Source organism: Manis javanica, chromosome 6, assembly GCF_040802235.1.
Source record: "Manis javanica isolate MJ-LG chromosome 6, MJ_LKY, whole genome shotgun sequence".
Lineage (NCBI taxonomy): Eukaryota > Metazoa > Chordata > Mammalia > Pholidota > Manidae > Manis > Manis javanica.
The window spans coordinates 94,870,001-94,892,307 of record NC_133161.1 but is presented as its reverse complement, the minus strand read 5'-3'; the positions used below and the strand labels follow the sequence as shown (position 1 = coordinate 94,892,307).

At 44.1% G+C, this 22,307-nt stretch overlaps 1 protein-coding gene across 1 annotated transcript in view; it reads right to left on the bottom strand.

The window, feature by feature from the left end:
• Nucleotides 1-3,437: 3,437 nt before the first annotated feature.
• SUGCT (succinyl-CoA:glutarate-CoA transferase) overlaps nucleotides 3,438-22,307 on the bottom strand; it is a 777,770-nt gene continuing 758,900 nt past the window's right edge. Inside the window, exon 14 of the mRNA XM_073239072.1 lies at nucleotides 3,438-3,484. Coding sequence (XP_073095173.1) covers nucleotides 3,453-3,484 — 32 coding nt within the window. The 3' untranslated portion in view covers nucleotides 3,438-3,452. The remainder of the gene's footprint in view (nucleotides 3,485-22,307) is intronic.

The following is a 22,307-nucleotide window of genomic DNA, read 5'->3' as shown; positions in this document are numbered from 1 at the left end:
ACAGCCAATGTGGCATTGAGCAATATAATATACATAATCTCAGTTTCAGTTTTTTCAGCTGTGAAATGGGAGAATAATAAAGCCTACTTTATAGGGTCTTTTTGTGAGCATTAGATGAGGCAACACATATAAAAACAAAAAGAGCTACATGTTAACTACATTTAGGCACTGCTTTACAAGCCTAACCCCTGACACAGGATGATAACTTAGTAAGTGTGGGCCATATTAAACCACTATGATTACACCTGTTCTTCATGGGCCCTGTTTCATTAGTAGAATAAGGATTTTAGAACCCATGGAGGTAAAAGCTAGATTAACAATGAACCCTTATAGTGAGGGCTATTTCTGTCTGGCAATGCAACACATTCTTCAGTAAGTAGGTATGCAGATACTACATGTCTGAGCTGAGAAAGTATTTATTCAATCACAGTATAATCAGGAAGGAAGGCAAACTCACTATCACAAGTCAGAAAGCCAAGTCCCTTCTCTCACTAATCTATACACACACTCACACTCACACACACTCTCACATACACACACATATACTTAGGAAAAATATTCTTCTAAGAAATAGATCCTTACTTCCAATTTCCCAGCCTGAACTTAAACCCATCCTATGATGGGAAAAGAAACATCCAGCTAAGTCCATGGTTCCTGGTAACAGCACCTTCATGATGGAGAAGACTCTTAAAATTAGTTTTAGCAATGTCTTTCTTTCTCATATCCTGTCCAACATTATACGTTATCTTAAAGAGAATCATACTGCATCTCTGCGAGACCACTAATGCTTGAAGGAATTGCTTCCTCTCTGGGAATATTTTGTTATTTAATTTGCCAACTGTAAATTGTATACCTTTTATAAAAATCTGTTTCCCACTTATTGTCTCTGCAGCAATCAACTTGCTTAACTTTTCCTCCTTTCTTTCTCCCAGTTTTATATTTGTGCTATTATACTTGGTCAGAATAATAAAAAATTGTCCTCTTTTTCCACCCTTGTCCTCACATTTATTTTAGTCTTACATCTACAGTTAGATATATCCACGTTCACAGCAGTCAGTTTCCCCAGTCTTTTGCATGTTCAGTCTTGCTGAAAGTTAGCTTGGCTGGGTATAATCCTTGGATCATATTCTTGAGTTTCTTGAAGATGCTCTCCCCTATGGCCTTGTTTATGGCTGAGGAGTTTGATGCAAAATCTAATTTTCTTTATTTTTTAATTACCTGAAGACCCAGAGGATGTTTTAATATATCTTTACAGTGTAATGTTTCTATTGGTGTATGTCTCAGAGTTGACTATTCCATAATTTCTTAGACATGTGGTAGGCTTTTTCCACCTGTAGATTCAGGCCTTTATTTCTGGAGAGTTTTCTTGAATTCTAATTTTGTTATTTGTTCACATCCATGATGTCTTCTTCTTTTTCAGAAACTTCGACTATGTACTGCTAGCTCTTCTTTACTTGTGTTCTGTATTTGTCACATCTCTTTCTTTTTATTTTATTGTATTTTCATTTCCCTGGCTCTTTTCCTTCCTTTGCTTGATTTACTAAATTATATTTTCAGTTGAATCTGTTCTCTCTGGGGTGCCTTATAATTTCAATTTTCTTTCTGAGTTGATATTATCTTTTTCTTCAGTTTCTTTCCTGAGCTTGGTTCCTGCTCATTTCACATCATCCTGATTTTGTCTCTTCTTGTTCTGTGTTTCTGAATGTCTGTTTCAACGAGTTTTTTCTTCATATCTACAAATGCTCGTTTACAGATGTTTAAGTCAGGTTGGGGTATTACAGTTTTCTTCTGATTTGTGATTTTATTTTGAGCAGAAACTTCTCAAGAGCTGAAATTTTTGGTTTCTTTTTAGGTTTGCTTCTTACCATAGCTGTGTTCAAGTGTTCCCTGTCATTTTCTATTCATTTTGAAATGTTTGTGTTCCCTACAGCAATAATAAACATCCTGTGTAGGTAGGCATGGCTCATCAGGTTTGTTCCAGAGGCCTCTCTGATGGCATGTGGTACAGTGTGGGCTCCAGAGCCAGCACTCTACTTTGGGGTGCTTCTTTGCCTCTTACATACAACTTGAAGTCTGTAGTAATCTCAGCTTCATAGGGTACTGTTAAGTGTGGGCTATGGATGATTTTATTTGTATTCCTTTTAAATTTATATATGTGTTTGGAGAATGTTTATAGAAATTCAGATTTAGGCATCTGTTAATATCCTACTACAGGCAAAGTGATTTATTTTTAACCAAATCAAGTGAGTGGTAGATGTTCTGGCATGATGAAGACCCTGGTTCTCAAACTGAACAGGACATCAGAATTTCCATAGATGTTTACTCCCTATTAATTGTGTATGTTTTTGGTGTACATGTTTATCAAGGTTCTCAAACATCTATCTCTGAGTGATTTCATCGCAGAAAATGTTTGTTAATGACTATTCTGTTGGAAGTTTCTTAACACCAGAACTTCTCACACTGTGAATTTGTCATTTCTTGAAGTCTTTAATCGAAAATGATGAAACAATTTATCACACAAAAAAATACCATCATCCAGGACTTTGAGGGCATTTTTCTAAGTGAAATAGGTCAGAAAGAGAAAAACAAATGCTGTATGATCTCACTTCTATGTGGAATCTTAAAAAAAAAAAAAAGCCCAACTCAAAGAAAAAGAGAGTGGAATTTTCTTTGCCAGGTGCTGGGGTGGGCAAGTAGGGCAATGTTGGTCAAAAGGCAAGACCTTCCAGTTGTAAGATGAGTAAGTTGGCAATCTACTGGTGACTAGAGTTAATACTGTATTATACACTTGAAAGTTGCAGAGAGTAGATCTTAAATGTTCTCATCACACACATGCACGAATTGTAATTGCATGAGGTAATGGATGAGTTAACTAACCTTATTGTGGTAATTATTGTACATGCACTGAATCTATACATTGCACACCTTAAACGTATGCAATGTTATATGTCAGTTATATGTCAATAAAGCTAGGAAAAAAACAAAAAGTGCTAACTGATAAAGATTTAAAGCTTCTTTCTACCCTTTGTTATCCCTCCCTGTTATGCTGAGCTTTAATGTTAGTACATGGTAGGAGTTCTTACTCATTTATTTTATTTTGAAACTGTATAGCTGTTCATAAGATAGCACTTCACAGACAAGAAGAACCCCTTTAAAAAGTTTATAGGCTCATTTTTGCTTTCAGATGAGAAAACTTGGCCTGAAACTTAGGACTCTTTCTTGTTGGAAGCCAGAAAAAAAACAGCTAATGAACCACAATAGTTAAATAACCGGCCTAAATCCTAAAATGAAATACATGACAATTTATCTGGGTCTTGACTACTACATGTAAAAGATTAACAATTCCTACCTGCGGGTGGTATTATTGTCACTTGCATTAATCGTATCTCTGATCAGGCTGTGACTTTCAACTCCCCGTATCCCAGTACCTGCTTTATACTTGCCTCTCTATTTTAGAGTCCCACCAGGGAAGTCCATTTCAAACCTGCAGAAGCAAAATAAGAAAGCATCAGGTTATATAACTAAGAAGTCCAGTCGGATGCTCATTTATCCCCTTCTCCTTGTCTTTCTTTTTTTCTCTGGCTCTTGTCCTTCACCTGTCACTGAACTCCCTCCATTTCCCCTCTGTTTTCTCACATGCCCAGGAAATATCTGTCAGGTCCCCTTTGCCATGTAAGATCACATCCACCGCTTCCATGGAAAAGAATGTGGACATCTTTGGGAGGCCATTATTCAGGCTACCATAGATGGGTATAAGTATCTCTGAAAAAACACCTCAGACTAGCAGAGAAACAGGTTTGCAGGGTAGTAATCTAGAGTTCAGTTTGCAGCACGTTATATTCAGAATGTCAGTGAGTCACTAAAAGGAGGTGTCAAGCAGGGGGACACCCGTGAAGAGTTACACTGGAGGTATCAGCGTCAGTGTTAGATATGGAAGGATGCTCGGCTTTGAAGGTCTTAACATTTTTCTGTATTTGTTTTCTGTTTAATTTTCAACATTTTGGGGTGTGTGTGTAAGAATATATATATATATATATATATATATGTCTACAATTTTAATTTTGGTAGTTTTCAAATTAGTTTCCAGAATAATGTATATTGCATGTTTTCTTAAATTTTAAATTGTTTATATTTTTTAATTTGTATATTTTTGTTTTACCCTGTGTTTTTTGGATTAGGCCTGCTGAAAAAATAAATATATATCATAGAATCATAAAAGCTTACATTCAATGATTCCACATTCATTCTCTTTTTATTAAAAAATATGTCTACTTAGATTTTATTATTATCTATTTGTATCTCTATCCCTATATCATTTAGCATGGCTCAATTCTACTCTAACTACATTTGTTTAATTACAAATTACAGAATTTAAGTTCAAGTTTAATTATGGTTACTGTTTTGGTTTAATAATAATGATTGAAGACATAAAAGTAAGATAAAAATTAGTAAAATGAAAAATACCACCATCCACTGTTATTTAGGCAAACCTAGCTAACATGTTAAAGGTAAAATGTTTTAATCATCTTATACCAACCCTGGATGTTGGTGTTATCAAAGAATAGGATCCAGGGTGTGATCAAAGAATAAGAAATGAGGTTAAATATGTCCTTCAAGAAAGGGGTTGCCATATATGTAGATACTGATTTCTCCCACCCTAGATCTTCATCCTGTACCTGAAAACAGTAACATGTCTTCAGCTTCCAAATAATGTTTTTATCGTGGCAAAATTTACATAGCATAAAATTTATCGTTTAAACCATTTTTAAGTGTATTGCTTTGGGCATTTGCACTCTGATTCAGCCATCCCCATCATCTATCTCCAGACCTTTTCATCTTCCCAAACCAAAACTCTGTACCCCTTAAGCAGTAACTCCCCATTTACCCTTTGCCCCAGCCCCTGGCAACCACCATCCTACTTTTTGTCTCTACGAATTTGACTATTCTATGCACTTCATGTAAGTAGAATCATACACCAGCAAATAATATTTTTAAATTGCAATGCAATTATCCTAATTAGTATAGTTAATCAAGTCAATTATGCCCCTTAAACTATAAGATCAGCCCCTCATTGGTGTATGTACAAAGACTTCATGGTTTCCCAATGGAATCCAAACCTTGGCCTGATGGGGTCCTGCCTCCATCAGACAAATACAAAGCCCCTTTATCTACCCTATTTAGTGGGAGTCTGAACAGTCTCCCCGGCGTTCTGGGTCCTGCCCATATACTCTGTGTGTTTCTGATGGTGCAAGCTCAGTCGTAAAAATATCTACAGTACTTGCTTTAAAAGTACTTTCTGCCACTTAACTGTAAACAGACTTGTAATTTGGCTGTAAAAATTCATGACTTGCTGAAAGGAGCTATAATAAAGCCATAATGATTGCTGGCACACCACTGTCGGAGAGGCCAAGGATGGTTTGGCTGGCCACAAAGGATGGTATGCACTATATATGCTGAGCAAAGCTTGGGCTATGGCCACCTGGTATTGCCCGGGGAGAGGTTCATCCTTCCTGAGATGATCTTCATTGTCCAGATACGTCAAGTGCTGACAGCGTTGTGGCTGATCACCAAACGACTCACATCAATCCCAGCCTTATTGGGGATACAGAGGTGCCATGTGACACCCTCGAGTCCCTTCACAACAGTGATCATTCCTTTTGGCAGAACGATGTGGGGCAACATTTGGAAATGAAGGCAGAGACAGAAGCCATTTGATGCTAAAAACAGTTCTCATTGAAAGTCTAGTGTACCACCCCTCACCTTGAGTGTGACAAAAGAACTCTTCTTCTTTCTCCAGGAATTGCTAGAGGAAGGATTACCCAACTAAGAAAGAGGTCATTTTTATTCATTCTGAGACTGGGGGCAATATAAGCAAAAGGTGGACCCTGCAGAATCAGAAGCAACCTGGGATCAAGAGGCCTATGTTTTGCTGTAGGGGCTTCCAAAGGTGTCCAAGGAAGTTCTGGGATTGAACCTCTGGCTCAACAGACAGGAGTCTGAGCAAAGCTATGGTGTCGCAGGGCCCCCTGCCCCCTCTGTATTAAGAGCCATTCCTCAGGTGACACTTGTTCTGGCTGTGGTCCCTTAGATCTACTTCAGCCCCTCGATTCAGTTATGCAGCCCTTCAGAGGAAGCGAGCTCCACTGCTGCCCCACCCTGGCATTGCAGGCACTCAAGGCTCCAGAATGACAGAAAGGACCTTGACTTGAGTTCGGGAGATCTGAACTTAGGGAAAAAATTTTATCTTTCTGGGCTTGCATGCTCCTCTGTAACATGAGGGGATTAAGCTTTCTGAGCTTTCTGAAGTCTTTTCCAGCTCTAACAGTTTTGATTTTTGAGCTATAGAATATTTCTTGGGACCACTGGTTCTCTACCCTTGCAGAAAGCTGAGGCCGGAGTAGAACCAGAGAAGGAGCAACTTTCTTTCAGTCGGATCCTTGCTTAAACTTATAGAGATAAAGAGAGACACACACCCATCCTGGAAATCAACCTGAGAATATCTTTTAAATTGAGATTTTGTCAAAATTAAATTATTCTTTAAAAAAGTACAAGGAGATGACTTTATAAACACTGCTCTTTTATTAGTTTTCTGTGGTTTCATCTCTCTGATAAAGGAAAAGTTTATTAAACATACATATACCGTTTTGACCATGTTTGTCTATTATGACTGGATTCACAGGAAATCTTGGCCTGACCCCTTGTCTCATGGTCTCTATTAGTTGGAAGGAAAACAGATTCTTATTTCCTTGCAGGACCACTCCTGGAGAGCAACGGTGGCTGCTGGAGTGGAAGGTGGATTCCTGCCTCTGTATGTGCTATGGAGCCCTGGGCCCAGGGGAGAACCAGGCAAACCTGATGAGGCAGGGTGATGCTATTGTGTTTTAGCCAAAGCCCTTTTCACTTCTCCACTCCCATCCGCCCAGATTGGGCTTGATGTCTGTTACCATACTTCTTATTTCTGGCACCACTGTATATAAAATGACCACTGAATCTCTACGGTATCACGACATTGGTTCTGAGATTCCATAATTTTACAAATATCTAACACTCATTCATAATTGCCAAAACTTGGGTGTGTCTTCCTTCAGTAGGTAAATGGATAAATAAACTGTGGTCTATCCAGACAATCAAATGTGATTCAGTACTACTAAGAAATGAGCTTCTCAAGCCATAAAGAAACACGGAGGAACCTTAAATGCTATCACTAAGTGAAAGAAGCCAATCAGAAAAGCTACTGTTTGATGCCAACTCTACGACATTCTGGAAAAGGCAAAACTATGGAGACGGGAAAACCGTCAAGGGTTGCCAGGAGTTTGGGGCAGGGAGGGATGACTAGGTGAACATAGGGGATTTTTAGGGCACTGAAAATACTCTGTATGATACGCTAATGATAGATACAACTCATTGTATATTTGTCCAGACCCATTGAATATACAACTCCAAGAGAGACCCTAATGTAAACTATTGACTTTGGTTAATAACGCTTTGTCCATGTAGGTAGGTTCATCGGTTGTAACAGACACACCCTCTGGTGGGGATGTTGACATCAGTGGGGGAAGCTGTGCATGTAGGGGCAGGCCAATATGGGAAATTTTTGTATCTTTCCCTCAATTTTGCTGTGAACCAAAAACTGCTCCCAAAAATAATCTTAATAAAAAATCTAACAACCCTTTTCACTTTTAGCATTTTGCACTATTCCAAGTGATTTTTAAGACTGCAATCCAACTTATTTCCATCAGAAACCAGATATATTCCTGATTCCCCTTGTTCCTGTTTGTGCTTAGTTCTCAATTCTGCTTCCTGATTTATTGCCTGGTATCCTTTGCTTCCATAGGTATGTGCCAAGAAATCCACACAATTAATATGGACATGGAAAGTGCTCTGGCATCTTCTGTCTGAAGATGGCCATAAGTCAAGGCAGACTGGAAACCCTGTTCAGCAGGGCCTGAGCTCCCAGAATGCCTCTGGGATGACCTTCCAAGTGGATGCACACCAACTGCACTGTCTAGTCCTCAAAGGCAGTGGTTGCTAAAACAGTGCGTGCTGCAGACATTCGTGGAACAAGAGATGGAGACAGGGGCCAGGCTCCTGGATAATGACTAGTAAGTTGAACCAAACAGTAAGGACAACTTTGCCTGGCCAGAGAAGTAACCAAAGGATCCTGATAAGGAAGCAGAGACCTAGGGTCAACCAAGAGAGTCATCATTTTCTTCCGCACCAGCCATCTCCCCAACCACTGGGCGACATCAGCCCAGGACAATGCTCCTAATCATTTGTAACCCAGTTCTACTTAGATGCATTTAAGAGCTGAAAGTCATCTAGAATATTATTCTATATAATGAACTTCAAGCTTCCCTAAGCCAAACAGAGTAGGAATCACAAGATAAAACACCTAAAGCAGAAACAGAGTTAGGGCCCCTGCCATTCCCAGCCCTGCAACATATATACACACACATCCTTCAAAACTTATTTCTTTCTTTGTACCTAATGGGCCAAATACAGTACCTGGACTTACTATTATATTTGTGCTCATTTATCTAGTATTTTGAGTTGCACATGCTTTTGAAAACCACCTAAAAATCCCTCAAGGAAAAATCGCATCCAGATCAATCATTTCATTAATGAAAAATGAATGAGGTGTCATTTTTCCTGTGAGGCTCCCCTCACTCTAGCCCAGTGGTTTTTGCTCTGCTCTGAGTCCCTTTAGCTCCCTGTGGAAGCAGGGCTTCTATGCCGCCTGGTGGTTTCTTGTACACAGGGAGTCTCCTGAGAATATCTCATGTTCTTCATGGATGAGGACACTCATAGTCTTCTGCATTCTTCTCACAGTCCATAGGTACCCACCCAGCCCAGGCTGGGGCCCAGAACAGGCCTTTTTGATAACCACACAAGCACTACTGTTTTAGCCAGCCAGAGCTGGAATTGCCTGTGGAGGGAGATCAAGAAGTGTGAAAACTAGTTTTCTTTCACATCTCCTATGCCCACAGTAGCAGCTTAAGTAATAGTTGTGGAATGTCTAAGTGAAAGTCTTTGAAGAAAATGGTGAGTGAGACACACCAGCATAAGGCTGGGCAGCATGGATCACAAAGGCCACTTCCCCCTGGAGAAAGCCAGAGTTCCTCCCTGTACCTCAGACCACCAGGGGCTGGCTGAGTGTGGGGAATCGCAGCTGCCCCAGGGTCAGACGCGGAAAGCCATGCTGGATTCAGGGATCTGCAGGTTTAACAAGCTGTCCAGATGATTCTGAGCCAGGTTGTCCCAGTAGTACTGGTGAAGCATAAAGAGCAGTGCAGAGGTCTGGCCTTCACAGGAAGAGGACACCTCTGCCTCCAGCCTGGGTAGGAGGCAGGGTGCTGGCACTGACTCCACAGCCAGTTCCCAGTGTGAGCTCGGATCAGTTGCTTCCTCTTTGAAGCTGTAAGATGAGCAAAACAGCAGTCCTCTTAATCATTAGCACAGAATACATAAGGCTGGACATGTAGGAAAACTCAGTAAATATTTTTCTCATGAAAACCACAATCTCTCCTTTACTTTGAAAACACATTCCTGAACCCCAATCATGATGCAAACACAGAGTGGCATTATTAACTCCAATCGATGGTGACCAAATGCACATGTGCCAACACTCCTGCAGCACATGATGCTTGCACGGCTCCAAATTCTAAGTCAGAAAAATCACTGTGTGGTGAGACTGGGAAGCATGACTGCAGGACTCAGGCTTTGAAGACAGTGGACCTAGGGTGACATCAGCCCCGTTTTTCCTTGAGGCAGGAGCCTTTGCAAGCTTTTTAATCCCTCAAGGGCCTTAATTTCCTTAGCTGCAAAATGGGAACAACAAACTCAACCCATCCAGAAGGAGAGGGGGGAGTGATAAATACAAGCACAGTACAGGGAGGACAGGTTGAAAGGAGAAGAAGGGACCCAAACTCAACAGTCCAAGCAGGCTTATTGCTAAACCTGAGATGGACCTATCTGTTTTGGCAAGCAGAACAAAGGCATCTCTTACAGGCTAAGAGGCTTTTTATGGCCAGGTTTTTTGGCAGGCTTTTGAGGGGATGGGTCTGGGGAAAGGTGGGCTTGTGGCTTGCTGGCACATCCTCCGGAGAAAGCTTGTAGCCTAGGTAAGACGAAATCTAGGTCTCTCTGAGATGGAGAGTGGGCTTATTAAAAAATGTGGAACTCCTGTCTGGGCAACATCACAGCTGACTGGAACCATGAAAGAAATTAGTAACAAGCTTCCTCAAGAGACTGTGAGCCCATCAAGTTGGAGCCGCTGACCATCCTGTTCATGTCCATCCCCCAGTGCCTGGTACAATGCCTGAACCAAGGACGAACTCATATGAGGATATACCTGGCTACAGTCATAGGCATTTCAGATTGACACAGGCCCCAGGCTAAGTAATTTAAGGGCTCAGTCTCACTTAATCCTTGGCAATCTGTCCAACCCAGTGGAACATTGCCCTGAATTTAGAATTCAAAATTTGAACTACAAATCTGTAGAGGTGGGGCAGATAGGTGCCAGAGGATGGAAGAACTGGGGGCTTGGAAAGGACTTCACAGAGACCCTTGTGCTTGTCCTGGGCCTCAAAGAACAGCAGGATTTGAGACAAGGAGGGTATTTAAGGTGAAGCATACCTCAGCTTCCCATGCAGGAAAGCACACAGTCTGTCCTGTGCGGGGTCCCGCCCAGCCCCGCCGAAGCGCCTCGTGCAGGCCTGGAGACAGCCCCACGGCAAACAAGTGGGGGCCCCAGGCAACCTTGACTGTCGGTGGAGGGCATCGCAGCCCCAGGCCCACTCAGGCAGAAGCCCCTCCCTGACCGGCCTACCCTTTGTCTTTAGAATCGAGCTTAATTTCTTTTTGGGGGCCCCCCCTTGCTGGGTAACGTGCACTCGGCCCTGTGTCAGGGACCAAGTGTCAGGTTAAAGACTCAATTTCCTGGCCACTCAGCTTTGCGTCACGTTCCTTAATGACATTTCAACATTGAGGGGGGTTCTGGTATTTTTTTTTCTTCCCTCTTTAAATATACAGTAGGTGTTTTGTGTTTAATTTTCTTAAGAAAAATGTGTATTGTGGGGTGAAATGGTAAAAAAGAGAAAAAAGAAAAAAGTGGAAGGGAGTCGTGGAAGTTTATAAAAACCGCATTGTGTGCTCCAGGGACTGGGGTTGCCTCCTCGGAGCCCGGGCGCCGTCCTGGGAACCCCGTAACGCGGTCTTACGAGTTGTGTTTGTTGCTGTGTTTTCTCCTCCTGCGCTGGGTTTCCGGCGCGGGCGGTACCTCCGGAGTCGCAGTCTTTTTATGTGCTTCTCCGAGGTGTGCGGCGGCCGCAGTCGCCCGGAGCCAGCAGGCCCCGGGGCCGCTTCTGTGTCCCCGCGTAATGAGCCTCCGCGGGCGGGTTTACTGCAGCGGAGGTGCCGCGGCGCGGGGGGAGCGGAGCGGCCGCGCCGCCGCCCGGGCCTGGAGGAGGGAGGCTCCCGCGCCCACCGCAGTGCTCTGCCCGCCGCGGGGCCCTGGGGTCGCCGGGCGGCTGCTGGGGGAGCGAGGGGGTGACCGAGTGGGAGCGGCCGGGCGTGGCCAGGCGTGGCCCTGGGCGCGTCCCCCGCCCCAGTGAGAGCCCCTCCACCTCTATCTGACCCCGCGGGGAAGCTCTGACCACGATTTCGTTTGGGAAAGAGCTTCTTCCTTTGGCTGAAAAGGGTGTCCCTGAGCTATAGGAACTCTCCACTCCTGCCAGGCCCCTGGAGCGTCCACTGAGTGGGGTCCCTGCCCACCCCCTCTTCCTGCCTTTGAAATCCTTCAGGCGCAGCTGCAAACCCGGTCCCTCACTGAAGGCTCTTGGTGGCCCCTGCAATGGCCCCCCAAGGGACTTCTCTGCTTTTAGGAGACACAACCCACTCTTCCCAGTCCCCAGAGTGGCCATTCCAACAGCACAACTTTGCTCCTGTCCCTGAACTGGGTAAAGCTCTTCTGTGACTTGCCAAACTCCCAAAAAATAAAACTCAAATATGGTAACACAGCACTGGAGGGCCTGCACTCTCTGAGTCTTCCTAACTCCCACCTGCAGCCCTCTCCCCCCATCATCCCCATATGGCAACTCCCGGGGCCCTTTATTCACTCAATGGTTGAATGGGCATTTATTGAGCAACTGTGAAGTACCAGGCAGATGCCAATGCTGAGAGAAGCCAAATGGCTGCCTCATGGGGCTTGCGTTCTGCTGGGGGCACAAACACAAGCTCAAAGCTCAGATGGTTGGCAGATATTTCGCAGAAAACAAGGTGAGTTGTCGGGCTATGTGGAATGAGGACTCTTTGGGCAGGTAACCTGTGAGCGGGAGACCTGGCAGGTGTGCAGCTGGGACAGGATCAGAGGAAGAAGTGTTCCCCACTACAGAGCAGGGGAATCAGAGAAGTTGGCAGGGGTCAGACCCAGGGTGGCAGGACTCGGATTTCTTCTAATTGTAATGGGAGGCTATGGGAGCAAGTAGAAGGTATAACTTAATTTCCATTTTTAAAAGACCTCCCCAGCTGCTGTGTGGAGAATGGGGAGGGGAGGGGCGAAGGCGCGGGTCCACAGCGCCAGGGGACTACCATCCCAGGCAGGAGCCGCGGTGAGCACCCTCCACAGCCACCCTCTTTCTCTCCTGCCCAATGGCCATTCCAGACAGAGGAGCTGCGGTTCAGGAACCAATGGGAAGTGCGAAAGACGGGCCAGACCCTTGCTAGAGTTTTGCTGGGAGAAGGCCCAGTGAAACAGGACTGTGGTCTGTAGGCAGTTAATAGAGCCAGAGTTACATCATCTTTTATTTTTTTTCATAATTAGATAATATTATTGGGCTCAGCTATATTCATCAGTTCCACAAATTGTTCCGTGCTGATTTTGTAGTCAATTTGCATGTAATCTTGCACTTACAATGTACTACATTGTTGAAAACCACAGTATATATTGCTGTTTGTCTAAAATTTGTTTTTTCCTTTTCTAGTACGTTCTGCATTATTATGTGCTATTGCAGGACGGTTTCTCCTGCAATAAAAATGTAATATTCTGTTTTCTGTGCTGCAAATATGCAGACGGTGATAATGCCCATCACTTTGGTTTTCAGTGCCTATTACTTGTGATTAGAGTCCAGTTATTCAGTCCTAACTTAGAGTGTTCAACAGATATGAGGATCTGGTTCTTTTTGGGATTTGTCCATCCTTTTTTTTTAACTTTGGATTTTAAGTGATTATCACTGTACCAGTAAGTCTTTGTTTTACATTTAGGATTTTTAACATCTTTATTAAGGTGTTGATAATACTTTTTTGAAAACCTGCATATATTTAAAACATACAAATTAATGTGTCTTGACATACATGCACACTCATGAAACCACCACAAGACAATGCCCCTCAAACTGGTTAAGTATTAAGTCTTCTATATCCTTAGTGATTTTTGTCTACTTGTTTTATTCATTATTAAGGGGAGGGTATTGAACACTCTGACTATAATTGTAGATTTCTGTATTTTTCCTTGCAGTCCTATCAATTTTTACTTCATGTGCTTTAAAGTTCTATTATTAAGTGCAGAAATATTTAGGGTTATAATGTCTTCCTGAGGAATTGATGCCTTGATCATTATGAAATGAGTTTCTTTATCCCTAGTAATTATTTATACTCAGAAATTTACTTTGTCATATTAATATAGCCACTCCAGCTATCTTTTGTGTTACATGGTTTATTTTCTTCCTGACTTTTATTTTTTATCTTATCTATATCATTTATACTTAGAGTGGATTTCTTGTAGGCTGCATATAGTTGGGTCTTCCTTTCTTGTCTGGCCAGATAATGTCTTTTAAATGGGATGTTTTAGCTTTTAACATTTAATATGATTATTGTGGAGTTTGATGCAAATCTACCCTCTTTCTAATTGTTTTCTTTTTGTCCCATCTTTTCTTTGTTCTCTTTTTTCTCTCTTAGTGTCTTCTTCAGGATTGAGTATTTTTTATTATTACATTTATATCTTCTTGCTGGCTTATTAGCTATAAATCTTTGCTGTTTTTCCCCCATTTTATTGAGAAATAATTGATATATATCGCTGTACAAATTTAAGGCACACAGCATGATGGTTTGATTTACATATATTGTGAAATGCTTACCATGATAGGTTCTTCATATAGTTAACAATTTAAAAAAAGAAAGAAAAAGAGGAAAAATATTCCTTGTGATGAGAATTCTTAGGATTTACTATCTTCAGCACTGTACCCTACAGCAGTGCGAGCTCTGTCTCCACGCTGCACATTGCATCCCTGGGGCCTGTTTATCTTGTACTTGGCCATTTGTTCCTTTGACCACCTCCCACCAATTCCTCTAGCTCCCTCTGCTTCTGATAACCACAAGTCTGATCTCTTTTGCTCTGAGTTTTTCTGGTTTCCTTTTGATTCCCCATATAAGTGAGATCATATAGTACTTGTCTTTCTCTGACTTATTTCAGTCAACATGATGCCTTTGAGTTCCACCCATGTTGTTGCAAATGTAGGATTTCCTCGCTTTTTATGGCTGATGGCTGTTCCATTGTATGTGTGTGTGTGTGTGTGTGTGTGTGTGTGTGTGTGTGACGGGCATATGATATATATGCCCCACAACTTCTCTATCCATTCATCCATTGATGGACACTTAGGTTGTTTCCAGTTCACTTATTCTTTGATTGGAGGGGACGCTAGTGATAGAGGAATTTACTTTGTGTGCATGTGGGATTCCACAGCAAGGAACTTTGCTCTGTGAGGACAAGAATCCATGTCCAGGCCCTCAGGGAGTGGATTGGCATGTGAGGGCCTGGACATATGCCATTTCTGATTCTGAAGACAGTGAAGGTGTGTGGTCAGGCCATGCACAGGTCCCTGGGAGCCAATCTTGTTGGGACTCAGGTGCTCAGAGATAAGGCATGAGCTTCCCGGGGCATTTCCAGGCCCACCAAAGTTAGCAGTTCTCTGGGCCACCTCTCCTCCCATTAAGGTGGGGGCTCCACAGAGCCCACAACCCTCAAGTTTTTAAAGTAGCTGTCCTCCCAGGGAGTATGGCAGGCCACAAGCTCCAAACAGGTCAGTTGAGCTGGAAGGCCCAGATTGATGCCCCCTGGCCTTCCAGATGTGCCCCTGGAGTCACAGTGGCCAGCTGACGCTACCCACAGGGCCCGTGTTCCCACCAGCTGGGATGCACGCGGTTAGCCTGGCCCAGCAACCTACTCAGGGCACAGCGTAACTCCTGGATCACCCTGCTTCATCTGTCGCAGTCAAGCTCCAGCATGTCTGACTTTTCCTGCAGTCTTTATGTCTAAATAAAATCAAATAAAACACAGTCACATGGCATCCTAGCCCAGGCTGTTTGTCTCAGCCTAACTGACTGGCAATTCAGGGAGAGCTGCAAAAAGCAGCCCACTGAGCAGCAGCCAGGAATGCGGGTCTGAGGAGAGAAATGGATGCCGCTGCACCCCAGCTGCATCTCAGCCCCCCTCCAATCCACACTCAGGGATGGGTCCCCTGACTCTGCTCAGGCTTCCTGCTTGGAACCCCCCACCCACTAGCCCCACAGCTCCAGCTGAGGCTGTAAGCCATCTCTCTGAAACTCTCCAGAAACACAGGTGGAACCCTATGTTGGGTGTGTCTCTACTTTTGTGCTTAGGTCTTCATAAAGAGCCATTTCTATATATCCCCAGTTTCTTAATCTGTGGGAGCAGAGTGAAAGAGCAAGTCTGCTGTGGGTGAAGAGACATAGACTGAGGAGTGAGAAGGCCTGAGTCATAGGCCCACATGAATCCTTGCCTCACCTGCTGATGCTCTGTTCTTATCTGCAAAATGAGGATGCTGCTGCCTAAGGAGTAGGGTGTCGGCTTTGGGCTCAGACCGACCTGGTGGTCAACCCCAGCTCTGTCCCTTCAGGGATCAAGTAAGATGCTCCATGTAGAATGCTCAGCACCATGTGAGCCCTTCAGTGGCACCTGCCCCCACTGAGCCGGGCCTGCCCTGTTTGGAAGTGCTCTCCACTGCCCGCCTCCAATGCCCCACTCCCCTGCTTTTCCTCCAAACTCACTGGCCACTTGTTTTTAGTGTTCTCTGCTCACTCCAAGTCCTCCTCCCAAACACTAAGGTTTTGAGGTGCTGGGGGTTAGGCCCAGAGCCCTGTCCCCCTCCTCTGATTTCCATCTGGAGGCTCAGCCCTCCCACTTTGTGTTTCCATTCTATACCACTCCTGGGACACCAAAAGGTCTCAGATAAACAAATGCCATCTTGAGACTCCATCTGAGTCTCTCAAGATTGGAAATCTTGGCTCTCTCTGCAGGAGAAGTTCATCCCATAGGTTCCATTCCAGTCAATAGTTCAACTCTAGACCTGGTGGCTGAAGCCAGAAACCTAAGTCTTCGCCACTCTCCTAATCCATTATTGAATTCCATGGTTCTGTATCTAAAATTAATTTAGGTCTCCACCACCCTGTCACTACCCTGAAGCCACCCAGATTGTCCCTGTCTCTTGCTCCAACTACTTCAGTAACTTCCTAACAGGATTCCGGCTTCCGGTCCTGCCTCCACCCAAGACATTCCCCAATTAGGTGTGGTCTTTCCAACTCAAAAGTCAGGTCATGCCACTCAGCTGCTTAATTCCCCCCACTAACTTCCCATATTTATTTATTTGTTTGTTTGTTTGTTTATTTTCTCTGTGTGTATTTTTTTTCTGGTATCATTAATATACAATTACATGAGCAATATTGTAGCTACTAGATTCCTCCCATTATCAAGTCCCCACCTCACACCCCATTACAATCAGGGTTCATCAGCGTAGAAAGATGCTATAGAATCACTACTTGTCTTCTCTGTGCTACACTTCCTTCCCTGTGCTCCCCTGCTACATTATGTGTGCTAATCGTAATGCCCCTTATTCCCCTTCCTCCTCCCTTCCCACCCATCCTCCCCAGTCCCTTTCCCTTTAGCAACTGTTAGTCCATTCTTGGGTTCTGTGAGTCTGTTTTTGCTTTGTTCTTATGCTCCACAGATGAGGGAAATCATTTGGTACTTGTCTTTCTCCACCTGGCTTATTTCACTGAGCATAATACCCTCTAGCTCCATTCATGTCGTTGCAAATGGTAGGATTTTTTTCTTCTTATGGCTGAATAATATTCCATTGTGTATATGTACCACATCTTCTTTATCCATTCATCTACTGATGGACACTTAGGTTGCTTCCATTTCTTGGCTATTGTAAATAGTGCTGAGATAAACATAAGGGTGCATATGTCTTTTTCAAACCCAGCTCCTGCATTCTTAGAGTAAATTCCTAGGAGTAGAATTCCTGGGTCAAATGGTAATTCTATTTTTAGTTTTTTGAGAAACCTCCATACTACTTTCCACAATGGTTGAACTAGTTTACATCCCCACCAGCAGTGTAGGAGGGTTCCCCTTTCTCCGCATCCTCACCAGCATTTGTTGTTCCAGTTCTTTTCTATGTTGGCCATCCTAACTGGCATGAGGTGTTATCTCATTGTGGTTTTAATTTGCATTTCCCTGACAATTAGTGGTGTAGAGCATCTTTCCATGTGATAACTTCCCATTTTACATAGAATTAAATTCAAACTATTCTCCAAGACTTGCATGCCCTTTATCATCTGGCTAGCTTTGCGTAGCTCTTCAAGTTTGTCACATGCCGCTTCCCAGCCACAGTCTAATTGGACCTCTTTCCCAACTTGAGGTGCTTGTAGGTACTATTCCATTACACTAGAATTTTCTTCTCCCATTTCCTGTTTATAGGACCTTTATCCACCAAAGGGCTCCAGTGTAGGTCCATGGGTTCAGCATCCCTCCCAGTCTCTCAAGCTGAAGGCTTTGACCAAGAGCCAACTTCTTGGACCAAACAGGAGCTCTCGAATCACCTAACTCCAGGTGCTGATTCCAACTGGAGCTTAGTGTTTGCTCCTTAGGGCTCCAGTGTGCAGTGCTGCTCTCCCACTCATGGTCCCTGCCACGTCCTCCCAGGGACTGAGCATCAGACTGAGCATCAGCTTGGCCCCAGGCACAGTGCTAAGCAGTTTATGAGCCTCACTAACATATCTAACATGGTGCACAGGAGGTAGGTACTGTTAATCTCTCCCTCTTGCCCAAGAAGGAACTGAGGCTTAGAAAATGAAGTCACATGTTCACAGTCACAGTTCAAGTCCACTGCTGTCCACCTCTGTCATGCAGTAGCCTAGCTGTTACACTATGCTCCTCATTTCCAAGCATGCCTGTCTCTCTCATGTCCCTTGAGGCTCATCTTCATATACCCTAGACCTCCACAGCATATGACACTGACACTTTTGTGGACAGTGTACTGTTAATAGGGTAGTTTCCTATTCTGCTTCTGTAAATCTTTAAAAAGGAAAGAAAGGTGACAGAAGGTCCTTCTACAACAGCATTAACATTCTATTATAATGAGAAAAAGTCGGGAAATTGATGTCTAAATATTCCCAACTCCGACATTAGCTTAAATTCTCCTCCACACCCTTGGCCTAGGAGGGCTGCATCAAGACAAGTCGGCCTGCCCTTTGGAGCCCATTCAGTAGGAAGGGAAGTGTTTATGTGACCTTGGCTCTGCGATGACATAATGATTGCCTTTCCTCCCAGCAGGTCTCACCCTCTCTCAGGAAGACGTCAGGGGTCAGCACAAGGCCAGACTCCGGGATGATGAGTCACCATGGGAGAAGGCCAATCACAGGATGAAGGTGGGCTCCAGGGGATAGGCAGAAGGAAATGGTACCTTTCCCTTGGAGGACTGAGGTTGAGTCTGACTTCAGGCTGATGGCATGGAAAACCACCTGGCTTGTCTGGCTGGGGATCCAGGAAAGGGAAAGGGAGCAGGGGTCCCTGGAGAGGAATACTCAAAAGCCAGTCTCTAACCAGGGCTCTGAGAAAATCTTCACTGCCAGGTCTCTGAGGAGCTCAGGTGAGGCAGGTGTTGGGAATATCCACCCTTCTTATTTTTCCCATTTGTAAGCCTGATTCAATTGAAAGCAGGCAGAAGTGGTGGAAAAATATGTTGGAGAAGGCAACAGAGGGGTGAGGCCAACAAGCTTTGGTTCCTCTCCAAGCTAGTACATCTGCTGTGGCACCCTTGGAGGACTGAATCATGTGGCGGAAAAGCTAGAGCACTCCTGTCTTACTGCCCCTTCTCCTCTTGCACCGTCACCATTACTGTCACCTTAACCCCGTCATCACCACCAGCACCACCACCCGCACTACCGCTGGCTACCCTTTAATGCCACTGAATTATTTGGTAGATACCATCCTGCCTTGTGTTTACTTTTCATTTAATTCATATAAAGACTTACTATCTTTAATAATGAGGCCAGGACACCATGGTTTGTATCTTGTAAGTGGCAAAGCTGGAATCCTCACCCAAGTGTGTCTAACACCAAGGCTGTGCTTGCCACCACTCTATCAGATGGGAGATACCCTTTGGGGCAGAAAAGAAGAGTTCAAATTAACAAATAAGCTATAAAAGATGGGTCTTACTCCATGTCTTTCGCCTCCCTAACTATCCCCTCCTTGTGCTCAGTCGTACATTAGTGACTCCACTGTACGCTCTAGAAGAACTGTGGTTCTTCTCGCTTGGGGCCATCACTCCCTTGCCCACTTCTACCAAGCAAGGGCCACTTGCCACGTCTCTTCTCCTCTAAATTTCCATGGCCAGTCTTGCATTCTCAGCAGGTCACCATGCCCTCTGCTTGAAAACTTTTTTCAGGAAAAAATAATTCCTTCCACAAAAGCACCCCAGCATCTAGCCTGGCAGGAGATGCAGAGCAGATTCTAACATGTGAAGACAGCTGAGCCAAAGGGTGTGTGCCAGCCTCAGCCACCACCGACCTCAGGATGCGCAGCCAGAGGGAAGGCCCAGTACTGCCACTCCCTCACCAGAAGGTTACGGGCGAAGGAAGCACAGATGCGCTATGAAGCCTAGAATACGATTGTCAACCGGGAACTACAGAGTTAATGTCAGCGCAGACTCTGACAGCACCATCAGCTGGCCTGGAGGTTCCCGAGCCTTTCACCTGCCCATCCAGCTGCGGAGGGGAGGCTCGCCCCAGTAGCAGTCTCCTGCTGCTGGTTGGGAAGATTTTCCAGGGGGCTCTTTATGCACAAACATCTTGGAATGGGACTGATCTCAGGAAAGTGGAACATAAATCTTGCCTAGGGTAGGGATTCCTTGACGGTCAGATTTTTTTTCCCTGCTGGGGTTACAATAGAGAGAACATGAAAGGAAAGCCCAGGGTGATTTTATGAACCATGATCATAGTATTCCTCTTTCTAGAACAAACTTGTCATTGCAGAACTTTTCTGTTATTTCAGCTCCTGGCCCCTGAGAGGACCGGAGCCCCTGTCTGTGGCTGTACGGCCTCCTCCCAGGGTCAGGAGCTGGCTGGGTGGCACATACCCCTCAGCAGGCAGACCAGATTTGTCTATTCCCTCAGGTTGGAGGTGGAGATATAGCAACTGCCTATAGTCAAATACAGGAGGGGAAGTTAAATGACACTTTGTGTCATGAAATTCATTCAAAGCATTTGTATTTTGAAACATTAAAACAGGTAAAATAGATCCTAGAGAGTCATACTATTTATAACAATTGTAACAGCCTTTAAGGTGACCTTACTCTGTCTTAAGAATTTTACGTACATTATGTCACTTAATCTTCATGATAATTAACAGACATATCATTCCTAATTTATAGGTGAAACCGACACAGTGGTTCAGAAACTTTCCTGAATTCACACAGAATATGTGTGAACAAAGATAGGACCTAAGGCTGTTGGACTCCACGATTCACACTATTAACTTCCATATAATACTACCTATGGATTGGAGACAAGAAACCAAGTCCCAGTGGAATTGCTGCCCCCACCTCCTCTGACCCTCAGTGTCCTCACAGTCATGCTTGAGGTTGGCTATAGGAGTAAATAGCAGCAGAGTTACTGGGGCCAGCACCCCAAGCCACCAGAGGCATTCTGCTTTGGATTCCAAATACGCATGTGAAAGGCCTTCACCTCTTGCAGCTCATGAGCTGGAGTGATACCTAATTAACAAGCCTATACTATTAAAAAGAAAGCATGGGCAGGCCTGGGGAACTGACCACCGAAACTGAAGTCAGGAACGCCAAGTTTCGGTGGCCTCAGTGTAATCATTTGCTTTCAGGCAGGACAAATGCGCTAAGAGGAGGAGAGTGGGAGAGTGAACTGCGGAGATGATGCTCTCAAGCATGGGTGCTCTGCTGTCTGTCACAGCCAAGGGCGAGGGCAGTGGAAGAGCTCTGTGAGGAGAGGAAAGGGAGGCAAGCTGACCCCCACACACTAGGAGTGTGGAAGAGGGACAGGGGGATGTGGGCCCGATTTTTGGAGCCCTCAAACCAGAGGGAATCATTCTAAGAAATAGCCAAGAATGAATTACTGATTCTAGAATAAATGAAATAGGTGAAATTAGGTTTCACCTGATAAAACACCAGTTCTGATCACCCCCTTTTTCTCTTTACTTCGAATTGGACCAAGAAGTCAGTGCATTCCTTTGTTGTTCTGTTTAAACAATTAAATTTATACAATTTCAAAATGGCCAACGTTCACCTGTAGCATCTTATTTTAAGTCAACTTTAGCTGGAATTCAATGGAAAGCAGACTTCACTTAGTGTGAGCTTCTCTCTAAGAGCCTTATTGTTTGTTCTAATAGTGAGCACATCCATGCTATCTATAGTATTCTTCTGTTGATGACACCGGGGATCTTGAGAACTCACTCAGACACACACACACACACACACACGCCTCCTTCATGTGTGCTGCAAATGTGTAAATAAAATTCCACACTGATCACTCAGTTTTGCCTTCCATAGGGGAAAGAGGATAAACTGGCCCTGGAGGAAGTGGGTGAGGTGGTTAACGTGGTCCTCTCTACAAGCTGACCATAAGGAAATCTAGTTACTTGATGACAGACACCATGGCCCCATGTTCCACAGAACAACTGGGTCATCTTGACTTCTTCTGAGCAGGAGTAAGTAGAGGTTTATATAAAATTGTTTATCCTGGTCAGACCTCAAGGACTTAAATTTTAGTTTTTAACAGTTCATAACCTGTATAAATTAATGAATTTCCCTCCATAATTTTCAGCCTGATGGATTACCCTCTGATAGCTGAGATAATGGGAGACCTTCCTGTTCAGGGCAGGTCTAGTGAGTTTTCATCTCTATAAGGGCATTTCATAGTTTCCAAGGTTTTATCTGAAAGGAAACTTGGAGGCAAGCAAAGGTGTGAGAAAGGGAACCTTTCTCCGG